A 22,565-nucleotide genomic window follows, 5' to 3' on the forward strand; every position below is an offset into this window, starting at 1 on the left:
AGCTGCCCTCGGTAGGAGGGGATGTGCTCCAGGTGAGCAACCCTGGTGAATTTGGGCTGCTGAGAGCTGGGCTCTGGCAGGGTGTGCAGCACTGGGACTTGGGACCGGTGCCGGGTGCCTGTGCCAGTCCTGGTGGGATCCTGTGTCGTGCTGGCAGTGAACAGCGGAGGGCTTTTATTAACAGCCTCAGTGTGGAAATGAGCAATCCTGACATGGCGGCCGGCGGGTGATTTACTGCTGCGCTGGGGAGGCCAGCTGGCACGGGACGGGCATGAGGGCAGGCGGGGAGGCTGTTGTTCGGTGGCTGACCTGCCGCTGCACCCCTTGGCCCCAGCATCTCATCTAGTCCTGGCTCGGGCTAGAAGGGCTCCTCTGCCACGTTTTCTGGCCAGAATTAGGTTCCATAAATAGCCCCATGGCATGCGGGACAGGCATTGGCCCTGGGAGCAGCTGGAGGCTCCGGGAGAGGATGGGTTGCAAGTGGGGCTCAGCAAGAAAAATGGGTTTAAGAATGCAGTTGGTATCAGTGGGAAACTTCTTCCGATGGTACAACAGGCCTGCGCTGCCCTGTCCCCGAAGGGACTGGCTCGGGGCGGGGGCAAAGCCGGGAGCCAGCCGGCTGAAATCCAGGCTCGATGCCTGGAAACTCACCTCTTTCCAAGAAAAGGAAATGTCAGGTCTGAAAACTTCCAGCCTGAGGGATGTTTCCCCGGGGAGGACTTTCGTCTCTCTCCCCAGGCAGCCTCTGATGCATCGCTGGCATCTTCTGCTGGTGTCAGAGCCCGGGACCACGCCCCAGGCAGGCAGGAGATGCCGAGCCTGGTGGCACGGAGCCGCTGGATGGCCTGGCCATGCTGTGACCTCACACTGAGCCACCAGCCCTCTCCATCCCCTGCCAGAGGATAAACCTGCAGCCTCCTGGGCTGGGAATGGGGACCTAAGTGGGGGTCCTGGGCCTGGGGGGCTGGTGTGTGGCAGCCCTGCTGAGAGCTCTTGTCAGCATCAGCCAGCACCTCCACCATCCCCTTCCCCTCATGGGTGTCAGGGGTGACATTTCTTCCCCTGGTGACATATTTTTCCCCCAGCACAAAGACAACAGGGAGAAAAAGGGGTTTTTTACCCCAGTCTCATCTGCAGGGCCCTTTGTGGGGGCTGGAGAACCCTAGAGCTGGGCACAACTTCTGCCCCATAACCTGGGCATGGCCACCCTACCTGTACCTGGGGCAGCTGGCCTTGCTCCTCGGGGGGACAAGGCAGGGTGGGGGACAGTGGTGGCATGGGAACAGCCCTGCTCCCTGCCTGCCACACTGGTGCTGGAGCCAGGGCTGGTCTTGCTTTCTGCCCCATATAGGACTCATCCAACTGGGGATGGGCAACGCCCATGGTGTCCCTGGGGGAAGCTGTGCACCCCAAGGGGTGCTGAGACCTGGTGACGGGGTGCTGAGACCTGGTGACGGGGCAGGGACTGTCGAGGGCCCAGTGGTCCCTGTGGCCTGTGATCGAGCAGTCAGGCAAGGGCTGGGATGCTGTTAAAAAAAACGATGGGAGCTAAATATAGCCCTGTTGGCTGTGCGTGGATGTGTGCTCCACGCACATGGATGCCTGGGTTCACCCTCAGCCTCCAGCTGCTGTGTGACCTTGGCTGGGTCCCTGCTGGGTCCCCAGCCCCTGTGTCCCCTCCTCTCCTGCCTGTTGCTGTGCTGCCTGCTGGTCTGGCAGCATCTCAGGCATCCTGCATCCCAGTCCCTGCTCCCGGCCTGTTCCCCCAGCCCTGCTCCCCATCTCCCCTTGGCTCTCCCAGTGAGATAGCTGGACCCATCTGCCTGCTTGGAAATGGGGCAGCGGGACCTGTTGCCCCAGACCCTCCTCAGGAGAGGGTTGTGGGAACACTGGGGTGCTCAGCCATGGTGGTCCCCATGGGGCAGGCACTTGTGTGGGGCACAGAGGACAAGTCTGAGTCATCCCCATCCTGGATGTTTAGCCAGTGCTCAGCGTCCTGTCCCTCCCCATGTGCCCCCCTGGGAACCGAGTGCCTTTTAATATCTGTGGCCCGTTTCCTTAGCAACTGCATTAAGCAAATCGATGGAGGTGGTGTCATTGGAATGGGAGGGCATGCCTCCATCCCCCTCCGGCCCCCCTATGCCTGCCACCCCCCCACGCCTCCTTCCACTTGGCCTCTCTGCTGTTACTCACAGGCACGGCCCTGCTCTGCTTGGGCTCTTGGCCGTTGGCTCCGCAAGCCACTTACCACAGCCCTGCGCTGACCCCTTGCTCGCCCACGGCTGATGGCAGGCGCCCCCAAGTAGAGGGGTGACAGCTGACCCCCCTCGGGGACAGCGGCAGGGGTCCCTGGGGATGTGTAGTCTGGTGGCTGCAGCGCTGGGGTGAGGGGCCTCCAGGACGGTGGTGGGGAGGGGGTAGAGAGTGGGGGGCCATGAAACACCCCCACCATGAACCTGGAAGGCCTTGAGATGATTGCGGTACTGGTGGTCTTGGTCCTCTTCGTCAAGGTGCTGGAGCAATTTGGCCTCTTCGAGCCCGTGTCCTTGGAAGGTAACGGGCGCGGGCGGTGCTGGCTCCTCTGGGGACACGGTGGGGGCAGCTGGTGGGTGTCCGGAGCTGCCCCCAAGGATGCTCTGAGGGTGCGCATCCACAGGGGAGTCCTGGGGCGCGGTGTCTGCTGTTTATAGGGGTGAGCAGGGGGGTCCTAGTGCAGGGAGCAGGGTGTCCTGCCTGCTCCGTGCAAGGTCCCAGTGGCTGGGGACAAGGGGAGGGGACAGGGCTGGCAGGGTGGCTGCTGCGTGGTGGTGACTTTGGTGTGCGCTGGGGTGCTGTGGGCTGGGGCTGTGTGTGAGCATGCAGGTTGGCATCAGGGTGTTTTCCAGCAGCTCTACGGGAGCGAGGTGTCCCTAGGGTCTGTGGTCACCTCACCCTGAACGTGAGGTGTCAGACTCAGCACCAGCCTGCACAGCAGCCAGGGCTGGGCAGGATGGGTCCCAGCTGCGCTTTCTGCTCCTGGCTCTTCCCAGAGCTCCCCGTGGCCCTTGGGTGGGATGGGGGGACACAGGGGTGCTGCCCGGCTGGGGACTGGTTGTGCAAGGTGCTGAGCGATGTACGTGGGGCGTGCTCAGCAGAGCCCAGATCCGCTCGAGGGATTCTGTGCACAGTGGGAGAGAGGTCAGGACGGTTTGGCCAGGTGTTCCTTGGACTCCTGGGGTGGTGGTTGTGCAAAAAGTCCCCCCTGCTTTTGTTGCTGCCTAACTGCTTGCTTTGTCCCTGTGCTCCTACCTGGATCATTCCAGGAGGGAAACTGAGGCAGGGGCTGAGCTCCCAGACGTCGGGAGCCCCGGCAGAGGGTCATGCTGGCTGTGCCCAGAGTGGACGCCCCCTCCCCAGTTCTACTGGTGATCTGAGGGGCTGCCCTGCCCAGACCCTGCTTTCCCCCCCTCCCCGTGCTTTCGCTTCCCCATGCAGCTGCCTGAAGCTTTGAACCGAAGTCGGTGGCATTGATTGTGGCTTCTCTGCAGCATGCTGGCTCCATGCACAGTGGGGACAGGGGGGGCAGAGAGCCCCCCAGCTCTGGAAGCCACCCTGCTGGGAGGCACAGGACAGGGCAGGGCAGGGGCCACTCCTAGGCCTGTGTGGCTGCTCCTTGCCTCTGGCTGTGCTGAGCCCTGCTCCTCCATCCCCTGGGCACGCTCCTGGTCCCCCTGCAAGTGACTTTGCTCTGGCCTGGGCAGGAGGTTGGAGATGGGGTGTCCTGTGTCCAGCATTGTCCCCATCAGCCGGCACCCCTCCGGAGGGGACTGGGATGGATGCTGGGAAGCTGTGGGTCCCTTTGGCCTGACTGGAGATTCGCCCCAGCTGTGGCAGTGGGAGTGGGACCCAGGTGCCCTAGATTGTCAGCAATTGCTCCCCTCACCAAAAGGTGCCTGGAGGAGAGGGAAATGTGTTGCTCAAGGGGTATAAACCAGTTGAGCTGAGCTCTGGGTGCTGTGTGAGGAATCCTGCAGGTTGGGATGGGGGTGAGATGCTGTTGTGTGGGTCACTGCCCCCTTGGCTTGAGAGGCAGCAGGTAGGAGATTTTGCTTTCTGGGGAACGTCCCAGGCAGTGTCTGGGAAATGCTGGGTCCCCTCCTGGGGTTGTTTACCAGCTGTGCCTGGGCTGGCAGTAACAGCCCAGGAACCGCAAAGAGCCTGAAACCCTACACTAATGGCTCAGGTCTGCTAATGGACACAGGGCCCTGCCACCCGCTCCGGAGCCGTCGATACCGCCTGCCATGCTTCCCCAGCCCTGGCTGCTGCCCCGTGCTCTCCTTGCCCCATCCCTGCTGTTTCCCCGCCTGCGGCTGTCTCTCTGCCCAGGCAGTGCTGGTGGTGTCCTGGGGATGGTTGGTGCCGGGAGGTGTCGTTGCTGCCGCGGTGAAGGGCTGCGGATGGAGCGTCTCCAGAGGAGACCAGAAAAATGCGCTAGTCTTGGGAAAGGGTTTGGTGGGAGCATCTTGCAGCAAGACCCCATCTGCCCCTGGAGGGGAGAGGGATGATATGGGGAAACGCGAGTCTTGGTGTGTTCCCAGACTCAGCTGGATGAGGACCCAATCATCCTGTGCTCCATTTGGAGCTGGCCCTCCTCTGAGCAAGGGCTGGGGTGGGAGCGCTGGTTGTCTGCAGCCCCTTGCTCTGTCCCTTTGGCACTGTCCCCCCTTGGATCCCGTGCAGCCAGCCGGAGCATCTCCCGTGGGTGTGCTGTGCTCCAGGGGCAATCAGTGCCAGCACCAATGTTGTTTACCAGCTGGTTAATCACTGATGGGCCATGTCACCCCACTGCTGCCCTGTGCCACTGTGCCCATCCCCAGCCCTAAACATCTCCCAGTGGAGCTGCACACAAGCTGCTGAGCTGCCCGAGGGGCTCCCAGCCCCCTGCCAAGACCCCGCTTCGGCCAAGTGCTCGGGAGGGGGCAGGTGAAGAGAAATGCTATTGATTTTGGCTCCTGAAGTGCAGCATCAATAATTCAGCGCAGAGCAATCGGTCCTGGCTGGGAGGAGGGGTGGGCAGGAGGTAAAAGGCGAGAGAGCTGCCCGTGTAGCCTGGCCTCAGATGAATATTAGATGAAGCTGCAGATTGCTATCGGCAGGATAATTGGTGCCTGCCTGGGGCTCACAGGGCTGTCCCTGCCTCGGTGGTCGTGTCAGGGTCCGTGCGTGGGGCAGGCAAGAATTGGGGTGTGCTGATGATGTGGAGGGGGAAGCAGGGCAGGGCAGGGGAGGGTGCCAAACCCCTCCAGATTCTGGGGAGAAATGGCAGTGAGCAGCACCTGCCTGGATGCCACCGGCACCCCAAAGGATGCCAGGCAGGAGGGTGGTGGCAGCGAGCAGCATGGCTACCTCCTGGTGCCTGGCGAGGGGAGAAAATGAACATCCCCATGGCACTGGCAAGAGTGAAGCCCCGTGCCAAGCCCTGCTTTCCTCCTGCTTTCCAGGAACCCGTTTGGCAGGAGTGTGGCATCTTGGGTGTAGGAGGGAGCAGCCCTTTGGGGCACAGTGCCACGGGTCTCCAGGCTCAGGGCACCGTCCAGCCTGGTGGGTTTGACAGGTCTGAGAGGTCAAGGCGAGCTGGCTGCAGCTGGGCTAGATCCTGGAGCATCAAAATCCAGCCTGGGATGGCTGCAGGTGCTCCAGCTTGAAGTCTGGGGTTCTCTGAGCTGGGGTATACCAGAGATTTCCCCATGTGCAGTGCGTTTAACTCTTGCCTTTTCTTTTCCAAGGGCTGGCAGGTTTTTCAGCTGGCTGTAGGGCTGTGTGGGGTCTGGTGACTGAATCAGGAGAGTGCTGCTCACTCTTGGTGAGGGCTTGCAAAGCAGGAGGAGAAGGGGCACAGATGTATGGAGGCCATGGCCGAGCTCTGAGTTTGGATCCTGGCATAGCCTTACACTTTGGGGCATGGTATAGCTGGGCTGGATCCTGCCAGCACTGAGGTCTTCGAGAAGGTCTCCTGGGGACCCTACACTCTTCTCTGTGGAGCATCTTCCACATGCTCTTCACCCAGGGACATCAGCCCTGGTCATCACCGTGGACACAGCATGGGCTGTGCTGTCTCGCCCTGCCTGGAGAAGGCGAAGCTGAGTGAGAACGGGACTTGGTCCTGGGTCCCCTTGGCTGTGACTCCAAAGGCTGCGGCCAGAGCAGGGCAGATCTCCCAGCACCGAGCTCCCGAAGGACCTCAGCACCCGCTGCACACACCCCACTGACTCTGCCACTGCGTGGTGTCACGTCCTGCTCAGCCTAGCCAGACGTAATTAGCTTGTTGAATCTCTTTTTGCCTCCGGCCTCACGTTAATCACTTTTCACATTGCTTCCCTCCCAATTCCCTCTGGCTTGGCTTGCTCTTTCTTTTGCTGATGTGCCTGGAGAGGGCAGCAAGGGGACCCAGCGGGACACAGAGCAGGGACCCTGCTCTCCTGCATCCTGCCCCAGGGACTGGCTGTGAGCCGGCGGACGGAGGGGCAGGGAGATCGCTCAGCCACGGGGAGGTGAGGAATCACAGGCTGGAGATAAAGCAGTAAAGCTAGAGAGCAGGATTCCCTGTTGGGACAGCCTTTCTGTCCATCTTTCTTTGCTCCTCTCTGGAGCAGGTGGAGGTTGAAACCTTGGAGTCCAGTGAGAGAGGCTGGCTTGGAGCCGGCCTGGGACTCTCTAGCACAAGGTTGTGTTGGGCTGCAGGGCGCTGTGAGAGCTCAACAGCGTCTCCTTCCCCCCTTCCCTGTGAGCGGCAGGATTAGACCCCAAGACTGGGCGCAGGTGGGAATAGAGATGCCCTGGCCAGGGCTCTGTGGGGCTGCGGTCCCTGGAGCACAGGCAGCAAGAGGTCCCATGCGCTGTCCATGCTTGGCTGCAGCATCCCCTCCCCGGGATGCAGGGAAAGGTCTCATTCCCTGTGGATGCCTGCCCTGGGCCTTGCTGTGCTGCTGGAGCCGGGGGATGGCCAGATCAAAAGCAGCTTTTGGGTGAGAGGTGGGTAGAAAATCGGCTCAAAGAGACTTTCAAATAACACTGCTGCCAGGCTGGGGTCTCTGCCCTGATGTCCAAGAGGCAGGGCTTTGGGTGGGCTGTGGGGAGACCCCACCCTGACTGATCACCCTGCTGTGCTGCCCTCCCTCCCGGCAGCACCCCAGAGTGGAGTGGAGCACGCTTCCCTCCATTGGCAAGTGAGGTACTTGGGGCTGGCAGCCCCCAGCTGCGGCTTCTCCACGTGCCGTGGATCTGTCACGTGGCTGTGACTTACTCGCTGGTGTGGAGAGGTGCAGATGTTCTCCCAGGAGGTGAAGAGGGAAGAGGTGAGGGATGGCAGGAATCCATTGGAGGTGACAAGCAGACAAGGCTGAGCTCTGAGGCTGGGAGCTCCTCGTGCTGTGCCGTGGGTGCACACAAGGTGGGGGCACTGCTGGGGCAGGTTTGGTGGTTTGGGATGGGGCAGAGGGGCTCTCCTGGGCAGGGCTCATCATCTCTGGGTTGGGTGGCAGCAGTGTCCTGGGGGCAGCAAGCGATAAGATCGAGGGTCCCTGTGCACAGCTCGGCTCCAGGGTTGGTGCCACCACCCACTGCTGTTGGGGTGAGAGTGGGGTGCAGCCGAGCCTCCTCCACACACCTGATAGTGCCAGCTCTGCACCCCTCTGCGGTTTCCAGTGCTGTGGGGTGCCTGTGCCAGGGTGTGGAGGTGCAGGTGTGCCCTGGGGTGAGAGCTGATCCTTAAGTCCCTTGGGCGGTTGCGTGGGCTCCCTCCTCCCCTGCAGCCTGGGTGCCCCGAGGGACCCCAGAGGGTGCCGGGGCGGGAAGAGGTAGGGCCAAGGCAGGTTTCTCCTCCCCTGCCCTCCTCTCTCCTCCCTTGTTGCTGCCAGACCAGCTGCCTGCTGGGGCTGTGTGTCGGGGGGATGTCGGTTGCTGGGGCACCCTGGGACCCGCAGGGGCTGCAAACGGTGGGCATCATCCTGCTGCTTTTCTCCAGCCTCAAGCTACTGCATGCCCTGGGCATCATCGACCTGGCCAGGGGAGGTGGGACAGGGATGGGGATGGGGTTGCATTGGGATGGGAATGTTGTGGTGGAGATGCTCCTTGCTTCCTGTCCCAGGGGCTGCAGGGTGCTTGGGGGAGGTTTGGAAGGTTTAGTGTATTTTGGGGCATTGGGGGGGGGGCGGGGGGCATTAGGGTGTGGGAGGATGTTTGGGAGTGTTGAGGTGCTTGGGAGGGGACTGGGGTGCAGAGGTATCAGAGATGTTGGGGTGGGAATATCTGGGGACATTGGGATGCTGGGTGTTGGGCTGCAGGACGCTAGAAAGTTAGGGTGTCTGGGAGCATTAGGGTGGGGGATATCTGGTTCTGGAGGCATCGGGGCACAGTGATTTGTGGGGTGCTGGGGGACTGGACTATCTGGGATGTTTGAGTCTGGGGGCATTGGGATGCAGAGGGCTGAGCTTTGTCAGACGATGGGGAAAAGGGCTGCAGGTGACTGGGGCTGTGGAGATGAGTGGGAGCTGGGGACGAGGAGGACCATGCAGGGGAAAGCTTTCCCCACTGCCACGGGAGTTGGTGGCTGTCGGGGAAGTGTGGCTAAAAGAGGCTGGAACCGCTGACCCCTCTGTCCTCCCTATGGGGCTGTGCCAGAGTTGGGAAGGGAAGGGAAGGGAAGGGGCTGTTGTGGGTGCTGAGCTCCCTGAACTGGCAGGCAGGTGCTGAGGACAGGGTTGGATACGGCCAGACAAGAGGACCCAAAACATGTCAGAGCGAGGGATGCACAACCTGTTGGTTGTGCCTGGCAGAGAGCTGCACGGTGCTGCTGACTAGTTGCCTTTGGCTGCCTTCCTCGGCTGTGTCACAGGCAGAAGAGCCTTCCTGGCTCAGACAAGGGCTGCCAACAGACTTTGCGTGAGTGTGATTTGGGGTTTGTTTGCCTCCATCCTGCCTGGTGCTGGGGATGCTGCGGATCACATCCCCTTTGGCAGCCAGATCTCAGGATGGGAGCTGTGATGGGAGGATGTGTGGATAGGAGTTATCAGAGGAGCAATTAGTGGGTGAGCAGAGGGAGGGGAGGAGGGTGCTGTGCCCAGGAGGTGCTTTCAACCCCCTTGTGATGGAGAATGTTCCTGAGCTGGCTGGGCTGTGGCTGAGGCTGAGGTGTGTCCAGGCTTTGTCCCTGTTCCTTGCTGGGGAGGGTATGGATGGCATCTGGGTAATGGGTATGCAGAGTACCAGCTATTCTACGGGGCACGCTGCCTGCAGCTAAAAGGAGCTGCTGCTCTGCTGAGGCATATTTTGGGTAGCTCCTCTGGCACCTTGGATGTGCTTGTTCTTGCTGCCAGAGATGTCCCTGCCATGCAGGTGGTGATGGGGACAGGGCAGGACGGGTCTCGGCCTGTGGGTTTTGTGTCAGGGCAATGCACATGATTGTCCCAGTCCCACAGCCTTACCTGCCCAATTTGGGGACCCCCTGAACTGCACTGTCCTTGGCACCTGTATCCCATTCCCTGCTTGCAGCATTTTGTACATGGTGTGGTCTGAGAAATTATTATTCTGCCAACATCTCCTTTGGGCACAGCCCAAATCTATCTGGGAGCATGGTCACAGGCTGGGGATGGGGCCCTGTTCTGTGGCCCCTTTTGACCCCCATCTCCCTTCGGGGCCTCCTTGGCATGAGGGTCATGCAGCTGCTCTCCTCTCTCTGGCACCGAGGAACACCCTGGCCCTGGGTCTCTGCTGTCCCATGAAGTGCAGGTCTCTCTTGGCAGCTTTGCTGCTCCCAGCTCCGTCAGCACTGCTGGCTCTGCGTGTCCAGGCTGAGGCTGCTGCCATCCCACCCCCAGGACAGGGACTCGTCCTCCGTCCCCTGTCCCAGGAGATGCCAGCTCTGGTTTCATTCCCCTAATGGATGATGTCTGGCCCCAGTGGCTGCTGCAGGCACCCTGGCCCTGGTTACACTCGGCTCTGTCACTGCTGACTGATGAGGGTCATTTGCAGAGCTGCTGCTGGCAGGAGCTGACCCCCCTGGGGTAGCTGGGGGAGCTTGCTGTCTCTTTCTTTTGTCAGCCTTCATTGCAGACCCCCAGAGAGCTGTGCTCCCCCTGACTGGGAGCTGGCACTGCCTGAGGCTGGGTGCTGTGGAGGGGAAGCAGAGCTGGGGGCCTGTGGACCCTGCTCCAAGCTGAGCTCTGCGCAGGGATGATCATGAGACACAAGTTGTGGGGACAGCTGGGCTCAGCGCCGCTGCACGGATGGACGCAAAGCCATGGCCTGGCAGGGGAAGCTTGGGGATGCACTTCTGGCCTCCCAGGTAAAAGTGATATCTGGAAGAGGGTGGAGGCTCTTCTACCAAAAAGACCATGTTCTGGGAACGGCTTCTCCTCCTACCCTGGCTGGAGTTTGCCCTCCTGCCTCCCAGCCAGGCTATCTGAAAAGGCAGAGGGTCCCCTTGCCCAGCTGCCACCACAGCTGGGTGCTGGGGCAGATTGTTCCTGGGGTACCAGCTCCTCCTGACCTTAGGACTGATGCGGTGTTGGCCCCTGGGGCCAAGCAGGGGCTGTGGGAGTTGCATGTCCTGCCCCATGGCTGCTGGTGCTCTGCTCCCCTCCTGGAATGGGTCTGTGCCTGGGTGCTGAGCTGGGGACACTGAGGGGGTCTCACCATGGTGGGATACACATCTTCCACCTACTGTGATGATGCATTTACTGAGGGGGGGAGAGTTTTGGCACTGTCTGTTGGTTTGTTATTGTAAGGTCTTTTCTAGCACGAGGGTGCTGTGGAAGGGGTGGGTTGGTCTCCCCAGCCAGCTGTCACTGGGAGAGCACTGGTGGCTGTGGCTTTGTGGGGAGGGCAGGGACGTGGTTATGCATTGAGCTGACCCCAGCTCCTGCTTTCTCTCTGGGGAGACTGTGGAGCAGCCCGGGCTTGGGTCCTTACTGGGAACAGGGGTGTCAGCCCAGCAGCGTGTAACCCCCTGACACGGCAGCACTGGCTGGATCTAGCCCCCAAGGACACATTAGCTGCTGACAGCTCGGTACAAAGTAGTTCATGACCGTCCCGGTGACGGTCACTGCTGGGATCAGGGATTCACCCACTGTTGCGGGTTCAGAGCCAGTGTCCAGTAACCTCTGGGATTCATTTCAACCCCATATGGAGGTGGGGATGGGAAAGCCCTTCCCCTTCTGGTGCTGCCCCAGGATGGAGGCTGGGTTTGTGTGTGCGTGTATTTCGAAGTCACTGGGCTGTGGAGTGATGCGTGGGAAGCGACAAGCCACTTAACCCGGCAGACCTCCTGCTGCAGATAAAACCCTGCCAGCCCTTTCTGCTGGCTTGTTGTGTGCCAGCCGCTTGATGGCTCAGGCAGAGGGGTGGAGGGCAGAGTGACATCCAGAAAAGGAGCTGTCGCTGGCAGGGACAAGGCTCTGTGCTGTGGACGCCTCTTGTGCCTCTTGTGCACATGGCTGGGCTCCGCTTCTTGTCTTTGGGCAGAACTGTTTCCCAGCAAGGGGGAGCTGAGGGAGCCCCCAGACTTGCTTGTGGTTTTGATGCTAGGGACAGAAAGGGGATGGTGCACCCTCCCCAACAGAGTCCTTGGGTGCACCAAAGCCAGGACAGCAAAACCCCAGCCCTGGTCACCCCTCTCCTGTTGTTAAGCTGCATGTGCTGAACGTACTCCCTCCCCTGCCCCGGGGCCCCTGGAAGCGGGCCCTCTTCGGTTTTCTCCTTAAGAAAACGCCCATGTTCTTTATTTTTTTTTCTTTTTCCTTCTTTATAACAAACTAAAGTGTTACTTGCACCCGACCTGACCTACTGCACGTGCCTATACCTGCCGCCCCTGTGAGTCCAACCACAGTTTTCTCTCTGTTGCATCTCTCTCGCTGTGTGGTTTCCCCTCTGCCCTGCTCCCTCCCCTGGTCCATCACCCTGGCGTTGGGTGCTGCTCTGCCCACCCCGTCCCTTCCCCCCGGGTGAAGGGGCTGCTCCTGCCTCCCAGGTCTGTTCCCACAGCTCAGCCTTGCTGGAGGGACCTGGCCCCAGAGCACCCTTGGAAGGCTGAAAGGTGCAATTTCCCTTTCTCTTTGCAAATTAAAGCCCTGGAAAAGCAGCTGGGCCAAAATAACGTTTTAGGCACAATTGATGCCTGCTTCTAGGAAGGAAAAAGCCTCTTCCACCACCTGCCTGCAAACCCTGGAGCAGACAGGAGCCAGGCTGTGCCATCCTGCCAGTGCCAAGATCCTGGCCCTCATGCTTGCCCCTGTCACCCTTCGACAAATGCCCCCGGGGGGGCTGCATTCCTGCATCCCTGTGCCTTTGCATGTCACTGGCACCCTGTTGTGGATGCCACTTCCCTAGGGACAAGTCCGCTCTCTCTGAGTGGCTTTGTGTGATGTTCTGCTGGGACAATGACCTCTGGGAGCTGTTCTTCATCCCACAGAGTGATGGAGTGCCCTTCCCCAGCCTGCTGCCTTGGCGTGAGCTCAAAAAGTCCCAGGTCCTGCCTGCGCGCATTCAGGGACCGACCTCCCTAGCAGGGGCTGCCGGATGCAGACTCACCTCCCCATCCTGGAGCTGGGTGCCACGCAGCACCATTTCCCCAGCAGCTGGGGCTCAGCTCAGCCCCACGAGATTGAGAAAGCTTCTGGGGAAGCCCCACCTCCTAGCCCCCTAGAGAAACAACCCCAAAACCAGGGCTCGGGACACGTAGGCACCGTGACCTGCTGCTTGCAGATGTCCAGGGCGCTTGGAGCAAATGCAGCGTCAGTGGAGCCCCAAAGGGACTTTGCACCTTTCATCCCATCGGTGCCCTATGCTGCTGTCTGCCTCCCTTTGGGGGCTGGAGTCCAGCACGGCCTTCATCCCATCCTCCTCCTCCTCTCCTCCCCGCCTGCGCCGTTACTTCTGCGCTGAGTTTGCTGGCTTGAGGCACTGCCGGGCCCCGCGGGAAGGGAGGAAGCGGGTCTGTGGCCGTGGGGCAGCGCCAGCTGGGAGAAATGGGGCTGAGCAAAGCCATTGGGGTCCGGATCGGGGAGTAGGGGGTGGTGGGGGGATCTGTGCAGTGAGGGGACCTGCTATTAATGCAGGGCCACTTGGAATTTACGGCCAGGGCCAGGCTGATGTTGGGAGCCCCTCACACAGCCCCATAGCCTGGCCGAAGCAAAGCCCCGAGCCCCATTCCCCTTCTGGCCGTCTCAAAGCTCGGATCCCAGTGCTGTGCTGGGGCAGGGGTGCATGCTGCAGTCCGGGCTGCATGGCTGGGTTTGGTGCGTGCTTTGCGTTCAGCCATCGGGTACCAGCAGGATCAAACTCGGCCCTGAGCCCTAGGGAGGATGCTTGGCCGCAGGCTTGAGCTCCATCCTGCCCTGCCTCTCCATGCAGCCCCATGGGGAGGGGAGGGTCCCCAGGGAGCCAGTATTTGGCCTTGAGGCTAAAGGGCAGAGTCCAGCCCTGCCATCTCCTGAGTCTCTGGGCTGCTGGGTGTCTCCAGTACACCCCAGTATGCTCTGATGGGGAGCGTGCAGAGGTGCTGGGTGCGGGTAGCCCAGCAGTTCTGCCCCTTTGCCATCCCCATCCTTCCCAAGGAGGGATGCTCCAGTGCTGGGTTTGTCCTGGGGTGAAGCAGAAAGGCCGAGCAGAGCCTGGGCTGGGCTTTGCCTTCCTGCTTCTCCAGCCTCATGCTGCATGTGCTGCCCCCAGCCCTGCTCGCCCCACGCCGGGTGCCCAGCCCCGCTGCCCGCCGGGTCTGGGGGCTGCTGCTCTGTTAACTCTTCTTCTGCTTGGTGACTCCTTCTTTCTTCCAGGCAACCCGCCGGGCCAAACTAAAAAAGCGCTGAAGCAGCGATTCCTCAAACTGTTGCCCTGCTGCCGGCCCAAATCCATCCCCTCGCTCAGCGAAAGCAAGTGCTTCTTCTTGCCTTTGTGTGTTTGTGTGTGTGTCCTGGCGGTGCTGCTGCCTGCCCTACGCCCCGGCCTTACCCGCGGGAAGGGGACGCCTCCACCGCTCCTCTGCCCTGGGTTTGGGGCTGTCAGGATCAGTCCTGCCCCGGAGGGGTCCGATCCAATGGGCCCACCTCAGTCCTCATCTGCTTCCAGGCTGGTTTTCCCCTTCTCCAGCTTCCTGAAGCGGTTCCCAAAGGATGCACAGTGGCGAGACCCGCTTTGGAGCTGGCTCGGGGCAGCAGGAGCCTCCTGGTTTAAGGGCTGGGGGGTTGTTGCTTTCAGCTCATTGTTGAGTTGGAGATGGAGGTGTGATGGTGAGGTGCCAAAAGGAGCAGGGATTGAGTGCAGAGCTGCCCAGAGCCCTCTACCCTCCCCGCACCGGGGGTGCTGGGCCCCTCAGTGAGTCTGAGCCCCTGGCTGGGGTCTCCCCCTGCCCCACGGTGCGAGCTGATCCCCCCCTGGGAGAAGAGGTGAGTATGGAGGGGCAGGGGCTGATCCGCCCCACAGAGCAGGGGTACCTGCTGTGGGGCCAAAGTCCCTCTCGTTTGCAGTGGGGTCTGGGGTTGCTGCCTGCTGCGGGCAGAGGTCGTGCAGCTTGTCAGAAGCCATTGATGAAGGGGGGGCATATCAGGCAGGATGGGGGTCTAGACAAGGCCTGGGGAGCATTTGGGGCTGGAGGTTCTCCGGGGCATCTCTCCTGCTGGACACGAGCCCCGGTACGGCAGAAACCTGCGGGATGTCCCGAGTCTCAGCTCCACAGGGCAGATGTCTATGCTGGGGGGAGGAGAAGGGCAGGCGGGGGGGTGTCTCAGCACTGGGTGGGGTCTCACACCTCCTTCCTGCCCAGCCTGGGCTGTACTGGAGGCTGTGGGGGCTGTTGCCCAGTGTCAGCAGCTGGTCTGTCCCCAGGGTGTCTCCTGATCTGCCAGCACAGACCCAACTCCGGCTGAGCAGGGCACCCCAAAAATGTGTCACCCTGGGCAGGTGCCTCTCCTGCCCCCGGCACAGCAGGGCAGGGCAGGATTGTGCTGGCCTCAGCTGCCCTCTCTTCCCTTGGGTTCCTTGCAGACAGCGTTGAGGATGAGTTTGAGCTCTCCACCGTCTGCCACCGCCCCGAGGGGCTGGAGCAGCTCCAGGAGCAGACCAAGTTCACCCGCAAAGAGCTGCAGGTCCTGTACCGAGGCTTCAAGAACGTGAGTACCCCTCGACCAGCTTTGCTAGCCCCTCCTCCGCTGCCACATCCACCTCAGAGGGTGCTCCGCACCCGGCGGTGCCTGGGGTTTGCAAAGGCATTTGGGACCTTGGGGTTGAAGTTTACATCAGGCTACAGCCTGATCCCATCTCTGGGGAGCTCAGTGTGGAGGCCTGATCCTGTCCTCCATCCCTTGGGCACAGAGAGCCTCCTCCCTGCATGCCTGGGATGCAAAGCCCCTCCAGCGAGGGGTACAGCCCACAAAATCAAGGTGATGCTCCAAGCAGCCTTACCAGCTGCCTCACCAGGCAGCACAGGGCTGGGGGGGCGAGGCAAGGGAGCAGCAAGGATTTAGGGGGATGCTCAGCCCCTCTCTGCAATGTGGAGGTGACGCTGTGGCTTGCCGTGGCAGGAGTGCCCGAGCGGCATCGTCAATGAAGAGAACTTCAAGCAGATCTACTCACAGTTCTTCCCGCAGGGAGGTGAGTGCCTATCCACATGCCCTGCATGGATGCCTCAGCGGGGCAGGGGGGGTCACACAGCACCCCCTCACACTGTCTGCCTCCCCCCAGACTCCAGCACGTATGCCACCTTCCTCTTCAACGCCTTCGACACTGACCACGACGGCTCCGTCAGCTTCGAGGTGAGCTGTGGCCGAGGAAGGCAGTGGGGCAGGGAGGGCACATCCCTGCAGGTACCATGGGCTGGGCTGAGCGGTGTTGCTGTTGCAGATGGATGGAGAGCTTCGCAGGGGCTGGTGGAGTTTAAATTCCCCAAGGCAGTGGAAAAAACAGTGAAAAGCAACAAAAAACGGGGCTTTCTGTATTTTCTGGCTCGTGTCTTACAGGTCTTACTCAGACTGGCAGGCGCAGCCATGGCTGGGTCTCGTTCAGGCTTTGGCTGAACAGCAGGTCCTGATGCACATTGTCTTCTTGGGTGCTGTGACTTATCTGGGGACTAGCAATCGGTTTTCCTCGGGCTCTTTTTAACACTCAATGTTTCCCTGTCAGCCCAGCCCTGAGGCACACCTGAGTTTCCCCCTCTGCGGGAGGGACAGGCAGGGCTGTACCCTCTGTGTCTGTGAGACCCTTTGTGGCTGTAACTCCCGTCTGCCTGCCTTGTCCATCCTTGCAGGACTTTGTGTCTGGGCTGTCCATCATCCTGCGGGGCACCATTGATGATCGCCTGAACTGGGCCTTCAACCTCTACGACCTGAACAAAGACGGCTGCATCACCAAAGAGGTGGGATGGGGGGAGTCCAGGCTGGTTCCTGGGGCCAGCACAGGTCTGCACCCAACAGGGACAAGGGCAGGACTTAAGTGCACTGGCTGACGTGTGGAGGAGAGCTAGGGGTTCAATATTTGAGCTCTGCTTTGCAAACAGGTCCCTCCTGGACCCTGGCACTGGTGTGCTTCTGGGCTGGAGGTTGGATGAGGGGTGTGCTGCTTTGGGTCTCCATCACATGTGCCCCATGCTGTGCACAGAGCTGGCAGGAACACACCTGAGCACCCCACAGGTCCTTCAGGAGCATCACAAAAAAGGTGTGGGTTGGGGATCAGGTGCAGGCAGAGCCCCATGTTGACCCTAGAACCTTGCTCCCCTTCCCTCTAGGAAATGCTGGACATCATGAAGTCCATCTACGACATGATGGGCAAATACACCTACCCGGCCATGCGGGACGAAGCGCCCCGGGAGCATGTGGAGAACTTCTTCCAGGTGAGCTGAGCACATCCTGGGGAAGCAGAACTCCAGCACAGAGCCAGTGGCTGCCCAAAACCTGTTACAGTGCAGGAGAAAAGACCTTACGCTGGGGATGAAGGAGGGCTACGCTGGAGCCAGGGAGAGAAAAGGCCATCCTGGTCCTGCTGGGTGCTTAGGGATGGTTGGGGCAGGGGTGCGCTGTGTCCAGCCCCTGTGGGACCTGGACAGGGGCTACTGGGCTTTCCCTGGGGCTGGGGCTGCTCCTGCCATGCCCCCTGTGCTGTGCTTCTCCACAGAAAATGGACCGAAACAAGGACGGTGTGGTGACAATTGAAGAGTTCCTGGAATCCTGTCAGAAGGTAAAGCCACCAGCAGTTTTGCTCTGGGGCTGGGCCACCTCCCTGTCCCTTGGGGACCTCTGTCCCCTCGTCACCCTCCTGGCAGAGAGGGGGTGAAGGCACAGCTCCCAGGGGCAAGGCTGGGGCTCTGCTTTGGGAACGGTATTTGTGCTGGCATCCTTGCGCAGACAAGAGTTGTGTATCCCAGCAGGGCTTGGAAACTGCCTGTAATCCCTGGGGCTCCTGTCCCGTGGGTCAGAGCTGCTGTGAGGGTAAAGCCAGGTTTGGGGGGAGCTGCCCACATTGCTGTTCCATGCCCAACCTGCCCACTTCCCACCTCCTTGCCGCAGGACGAGAACATCATGCGGTCCATGCAGCTCTTCGACAATGTGATTTAGCTCCCAGACCTGCCTCCAGCCGAGCTCTCCTGCCACCGGGCCCAGAACCTGCTTCTCTCTCGACTTTTCCTTCGAGCCTCCCCTCCGCCGGCTGCACAGACAACCCCGCAGGAAGGGGCCTCCCTTCCTGGAAATGCAGTGGGTGCCGGGATCTTTCTGTCCCCTTGGGCCAGCTCCGCTTTCCTCGGGGGATCCCAAGCAGGTGCTCCTGGACGTCGGAGGGTGGCACGGCTGGCACGGGGCAAGCATTTGGCCCAGATAGACCTTCCTGCACCCATTCCCAATGGGGAAGCCGCAGCCTCAGGCTGCGATAGAGGCTTCCCCCGTGCACAGCACCTTGTGTAACCACAGCTTCCCCCACCCCTGTTCCTCCTTAGCCCCGGGAGCCCCCAGCACGGGCTCCAGCCCAAACCCTCCAGTGACACAGTCTAGAAACCAATAAAGTGTTGCAATGGGTGCCAGCGCCTTGGCTTCCTCCCCTGCCCTGGCTGTGCCCTGCTGCGGGGAGCATGGCTGGCACATTGGCCATGAGCCACTGGCCACCCTCATTGCCCAGCCCCTGGGCCAGTGGGTGGGCACAGACAGCCATGCCTGGGGAAGGCAGCTGCATGAGCACTCGGGGTTCATCACTGCACGAGCTGTGGGGAGCAGCTCCTGATCCCAGGGAGCCTGGTTAGACCTAGGAGGCTCACCCTGATGTGAGGAGAGGGGAGACTAAAGGGACCCTGAGGTACCTTCTTGTGGCACTGGTCCCCAGGATGGAGGATGCTGGGCTGGGAGACCTGCAACCTCAGATCCTGCTCCTTACACTTGGGTTGCTGGCTACATGGGACTTCAGGGACCCACTTTGAGGCTCCAGTGGAGAGACACCCTTCCCACCCCTCCCTGAGGACACGGCAGCCAGGGCAGGGGGAGACGTGGAGGAAGGAGGTGTGCTGGGCTCCGGCAGCCACCCTGGCCCTTGGGCCTCACGGCCACGCTCTCAGCATCGTTTGCTGCTGACCTTCCCTGGCTCCTGTGCCCCGGCCTGTCCCACCCCACCTGCTGCCTCGGGCGCTGGGAAGCCAGCAATGGGGCAGAGTGGTGTCCCCATGGGCAGAGTCCATGCTGGGGGCATGGCTGGGCTGGCAGCTCCTCGGGGAAGAAAGCTGAGGCTTGAGCTGGCCGGGAGCCATCACTGTGCTGCTGGCGGGCCGGAGGGTCACCCCAGGGCAGGGTGGGTTCAGCCCCTTCTCCCTGCACGGCCATGCGAGAGCCTGCCTGGGGACCCTGGGGATGAAGCCGGCACCCTGGGGCTCCCCACGTCTTTGTCACCATCAGCTCCTCAGAGCTGGGTGTCTGCAGGCAGGTCTGTCCTGCCCGTATACCCCTCCAAGTCGTAGCTGGGACAGTGATGACCATGGGCTAATGACCCCATGCCGATCCCAAAAGCCCCTCTGTGCAATCCCACAGGCACTGGGAACATGCTCAGCCCTAGCAGCCCCCAGTTCTGCTGCTCCAGCCTCCGTGTCCTTAACAGACAAGGGTGGTTGGGGCTGGGCTGAGCTGTGGTGTCTGGGATCGGTGGGGAAGGGGTGAGCCAGGCCCCAGACACAGGCCTGTGTTGGAGCTGTTAGAAGCCCCCCAGGGCCCTGAGCCAAAGCTACGGGGCTGCTCCCCATGGGACCGTCCCTGGCCCAGCCCTTGCAGACATGATGTGTTTTTTAGGTTCATTCAACACATTGTTCATCTCACAGTCCTGCTCCTGGGTTTGCTGTGGGGCTGAGCTCCCACTTGCAGTCTCCCAAGGGTGGGAGGGCAGGTATCCTGACCTTTACTCCTCCCGTCTCCTTCTCCACATCCTCCCTCCTCCCAGCCTCTCTGGGGTACCCACTGTCCCCCGCCACGTGGAGCAGATGCTGCCTCCTCCCTCATGCTGCAGGCCGCATGGCGTGACATCCCCCCCACCCCGCCCCGCCCCAGGGCATGGTGACCCACAACCTGCTTGGCATCTCCAGTCTGTATATTTTGTACTATAACAACAATATGGGTTAAAACAAAACAAAACAAAAAACCAATAAAATCTAACCACAATCGCTATGCACACCACTGTTATGTCTTTGCATCTGTCAGCTCTCTGGGAGCAGCATGGGAAATAGGGTCTCTGTAGAGGGTTGGCAGCCTTTTTGGGGTGCTCTGGGAGGTTGCAGGGGGGACAAAGTGCACGCTGAGATGGCCAGGGTCCCAAACAGTCTGGTCATACCGCTGATGGCCCCGTAAATACAGTCTGTCCCCTGCTAAGAGGCTGTAGGCTTTAGGCTAACAGAGCCTCACACAAGTGTGTCGGGTGTCAGGAGTGGGGCTGTCAGGTGTGTTTTCAGCTTCTCATGAGACGCTGCTGGGTGAACCCGAGCTTGGGACCAGGTGGCCCTTGTTAGGATGTGGCATTTAAGGCTGAGCTAACTGGGAGGTGGTGAGCTACCACCTTGAAGAGGTAGGTGTGGGCTGGAAAGGGGTTTTTCCCTTGGAAAAGTGCAGCCTTGAGAACTGGGAAAAATGGCTTGAAGCAAAACAAAGAGGAAAAAAAGAAGCAGGAAAATAAGAAACCAGCAGCCCGATGGGATAATGGACCTGATGTGGGATAGTGGTACGCTCCAGCATCACGCAGTCTGTGGTCCAGGAACTGAAAGCTCAATGCGAAGAGCTGCCTGGAGACCCAAACATCTTGAAAGGATGGGCTCTGGCTATGGGGGGAGTTACTGTCATAGGACTAGGAAAGCTGTGACTCTGCTCCTTCCAAAGCCTCTGACTCCCCAGGGACCCTTTCGACTTGCTGGTAATTGCCCAGGACTGCATTCAGCAGTATGAATGGGCCTGAGTGTGTTTTCCCCTCTAACCCACCCTTCCCAGTACATCCTGTCCTCTGTGAGTTCTGCTTGGCTGGTTGCTATTTTGGGGGCTGCTATCCATGGGCTTGACGTGCCCTCTCACGGCACGGGGATGCTGTGAGCCACTGATGGGGTTGCCCTGCCCAGTGTGAAGGGCAGGAAAGGGACTGGGGTGACAAGGGGAAGAAGGGTGCTGTAGGGCTCACTCAGCCTTCAAATGCTGCCATAGCCTTTTCACACCAAATGGGAATAGGTTTGTGCAAGGATTGTTGCTGGCAGCTATGGGGCAGGGGAGGGGCGAGCCAAAAAATAATCTCTGCTTAGCTCCCCACTGGGGCAGGCCCTCAGGGAAGGGGCTGAGGGCAGGCAGGACTGGATCAGTCCCTCCAGGGGTGTCATCAGCTTGTAACCAGAAGTTGCTGTGTGAGGCAGGGCATGGGACCACGCATCCCCCATTGGGATGTGGCATTTAAGGGTGAACAACAGCAAAGTCATTGGGTGTATGCTGAGACCAGAGGTGAGCTGATGGGTTCTTGGAAAAGGGCAGCTTTGTGTTGTTTCAAGCCATCTTTTTCCCAGCTTTAGAGGAAAAAAGAATAGTAGTTACGTGGGAAAACAGCTGAGCAACTGGATGAGGCAGCTAATGCAGCCTAGGGGGGGCGATTCACTCCATCTTCGTGAATACTGCCTAGAAACACAAACATCTTGTAAAAGGATGAGATCCCAACACTCGGGGAACTGTTACTGCAGAATTATTTCAGCATGATCAAAGCCATGAGCGTGATGCCTGCTTCAGGGTCCCTTCTGACCTAGCAGCCAACTGCCCAGCTCCACATACCGGTATACAAGTATGAGAGCATTGTGTGTTTTCCACCCAAATGCTGTGCATTTCTCCTCTCTAACCCTTCTGTAAAGTCTTATTCCATATTAACACAATTTAGCTAGTTACTATTTCGGGTAGCAGTACAATTGCTATTTTTGCTCTTTGAAAGCCTTAGATTGGATGCGATGGTAACTAGAGATGTTCCTTGGCCAGGGTCTTTGCTGCAGCTTCCTGAGCATGGGCACAGACAGAGCCAGGAACGAGGCCGTCTTGAGTTTCACAACATGCCGAAATATCACCAGGGGAAACAAGCTCGAGGAGCAAGAGACTTCAAAAATGCACAGAGGGTTTGGGGAAAGCTTAAGTGAGGTGGGCAGGGGTGAACTGTGTCCAAACCAGCAGGGGATGTTTTTAATCAGAGTTTTCATTAATTTTGTTCAGTTTTGGCTGAAATGTGACATAGCAGCTGTGATGTCCAGGTTTTCTCTGGCCATTCCTCACAAGCCGGGGTTTCCAGCAGCTTTTTTCTCACTGCTTTCTTGCTGGCTGGTACCTACCGCAGCCTCCCCACTGCTGGGTGGGCTGCAAGGACCTCATTGGCCTCTCTACACAGCCTTCGTCATCTTCTCAGCCCTGTGGTCTCTGACGCATGCTCTGGGGGCCTGTTGCTCCCAGCCCCACATGCTCTCATCTGGCTGGAGCTTCTCCCTGGAGATGCTGTCTGACCTCAGGCCCCTTCTCTTATTTACTGGGATGATCTCAGCTTCGTGGTCTGTTCTTCAGCATCCTCATAGCCCCTTCCAGGTGTGGAAACATCTGCAAGCACAACATCAGCAGGGCTATGGTAGGAGGAGCTGTGGGGGTTTTTTCGCCTGCACCCCACCCGCAGGCCCTTTCCATCCTGCAGCAGAATCCAGCAGCTCGGTCTCCCATCCGCGCCCCAGCCCCAGCGGGCCCTGCTTAGCTTGCGGAGGCTCGGCGGCGGCGCGAGAAGTAGGTTACGGCCCCAGAGACTCCGCGTGCGATGCTGCGGTCCTGCGCAGGCGCGCTCGCCTTCCCGCCCGCACGGCTTCCGCGCGCTCTCCCCCGAAGCGCATGCGCAGAGCCGAAGTAAACACTTCATTTTCCACCCATCCGCCCTCCCCCCACGCTCGGCGCCGCTTCCCTACACAAAGCCCACGGAGCATGCGCCCTCCCCTACCCCGCACCTGCGTGTTGTCCCGCTGCCGCCTCTCCCCTTACCGCGGCGCCTCCTGCGCATGCGCTGCGGGCACACACTAGACCTCCGCGCAGGCGCCC

The 22,565-nt window shown here is 60.2% G+C and overlaps 1 protein-coding gene across 4 annotated transcripts in view; it reads left to right on the top strand.

Annotated features, from left to right (window-relative positions):
* KCNIP2 (potassium voltage-gated channel interacting protein 2) overlaps positions 1 to 19,659 on the top strand; it is a 44,502-nt gene extending 24,843 nt beyond the window's left edge. Inside the window, exons 2-9 of one of the 4 annotated variants that reach the window (XM_086752395.1) lie at positions 13,809 to 13,908; positions 15,020 to 15,140; positions 15,552 to 15,621; positions 15,712 to 15,782; positions 16,274 to 16,381; positions 16,751 to 16,855; positions 17,137 to 17,199; positions 17,529 to 19,659. In XM_086752395.1, the coding sequence (XP_086608521.1) occupies positions 13,809 to 13,908; positions 15,020 to 15,140; positions 15,552 to 15,621; positions 15,712 to 15,782; positions 16,274 to 16,381; positions 16,751 to 16,855; positions 17,137 to 17,199; positions 17,529 to 17,576 (686 nt within the window). In that variant the 3' untranslated portion in view covers positions 17,577 to 19,659. Of the gene's footprint in view, positions 1 to 13,808; positions 13,909 to 15,015; positions 15,141 to 15,551; positions 15,783 to 16,273; positions 16,382 to 16,750; positions 16,856 to 17,136; positions 17,200 to 17,528 lie in introns of all 4 variants that reach the window. The other 3 variants (XM_086752394.1, XM_086752397.1, XM_086752396.1) reach the window with 3 other exon arrangements.
* The last annotated feature ends 2,906 nt before the right edge of the window (positions 19,660 to 22,565 follow it).

This window comes from Chlamydotis macqueenii, chromosome 7 (genome assembly GCF_036417535.1).
Source record: "Chlamydotis macqueenii isolate bChlMac1 chromosome 7, bChlMac1.mat, whole genome shotgun sequence".
NCBI lineage: Eukaryota > Metazoa > Chordata > Aves > Otidiformes > Otididae > Chlamydotis > Chlamydotis macqueenii.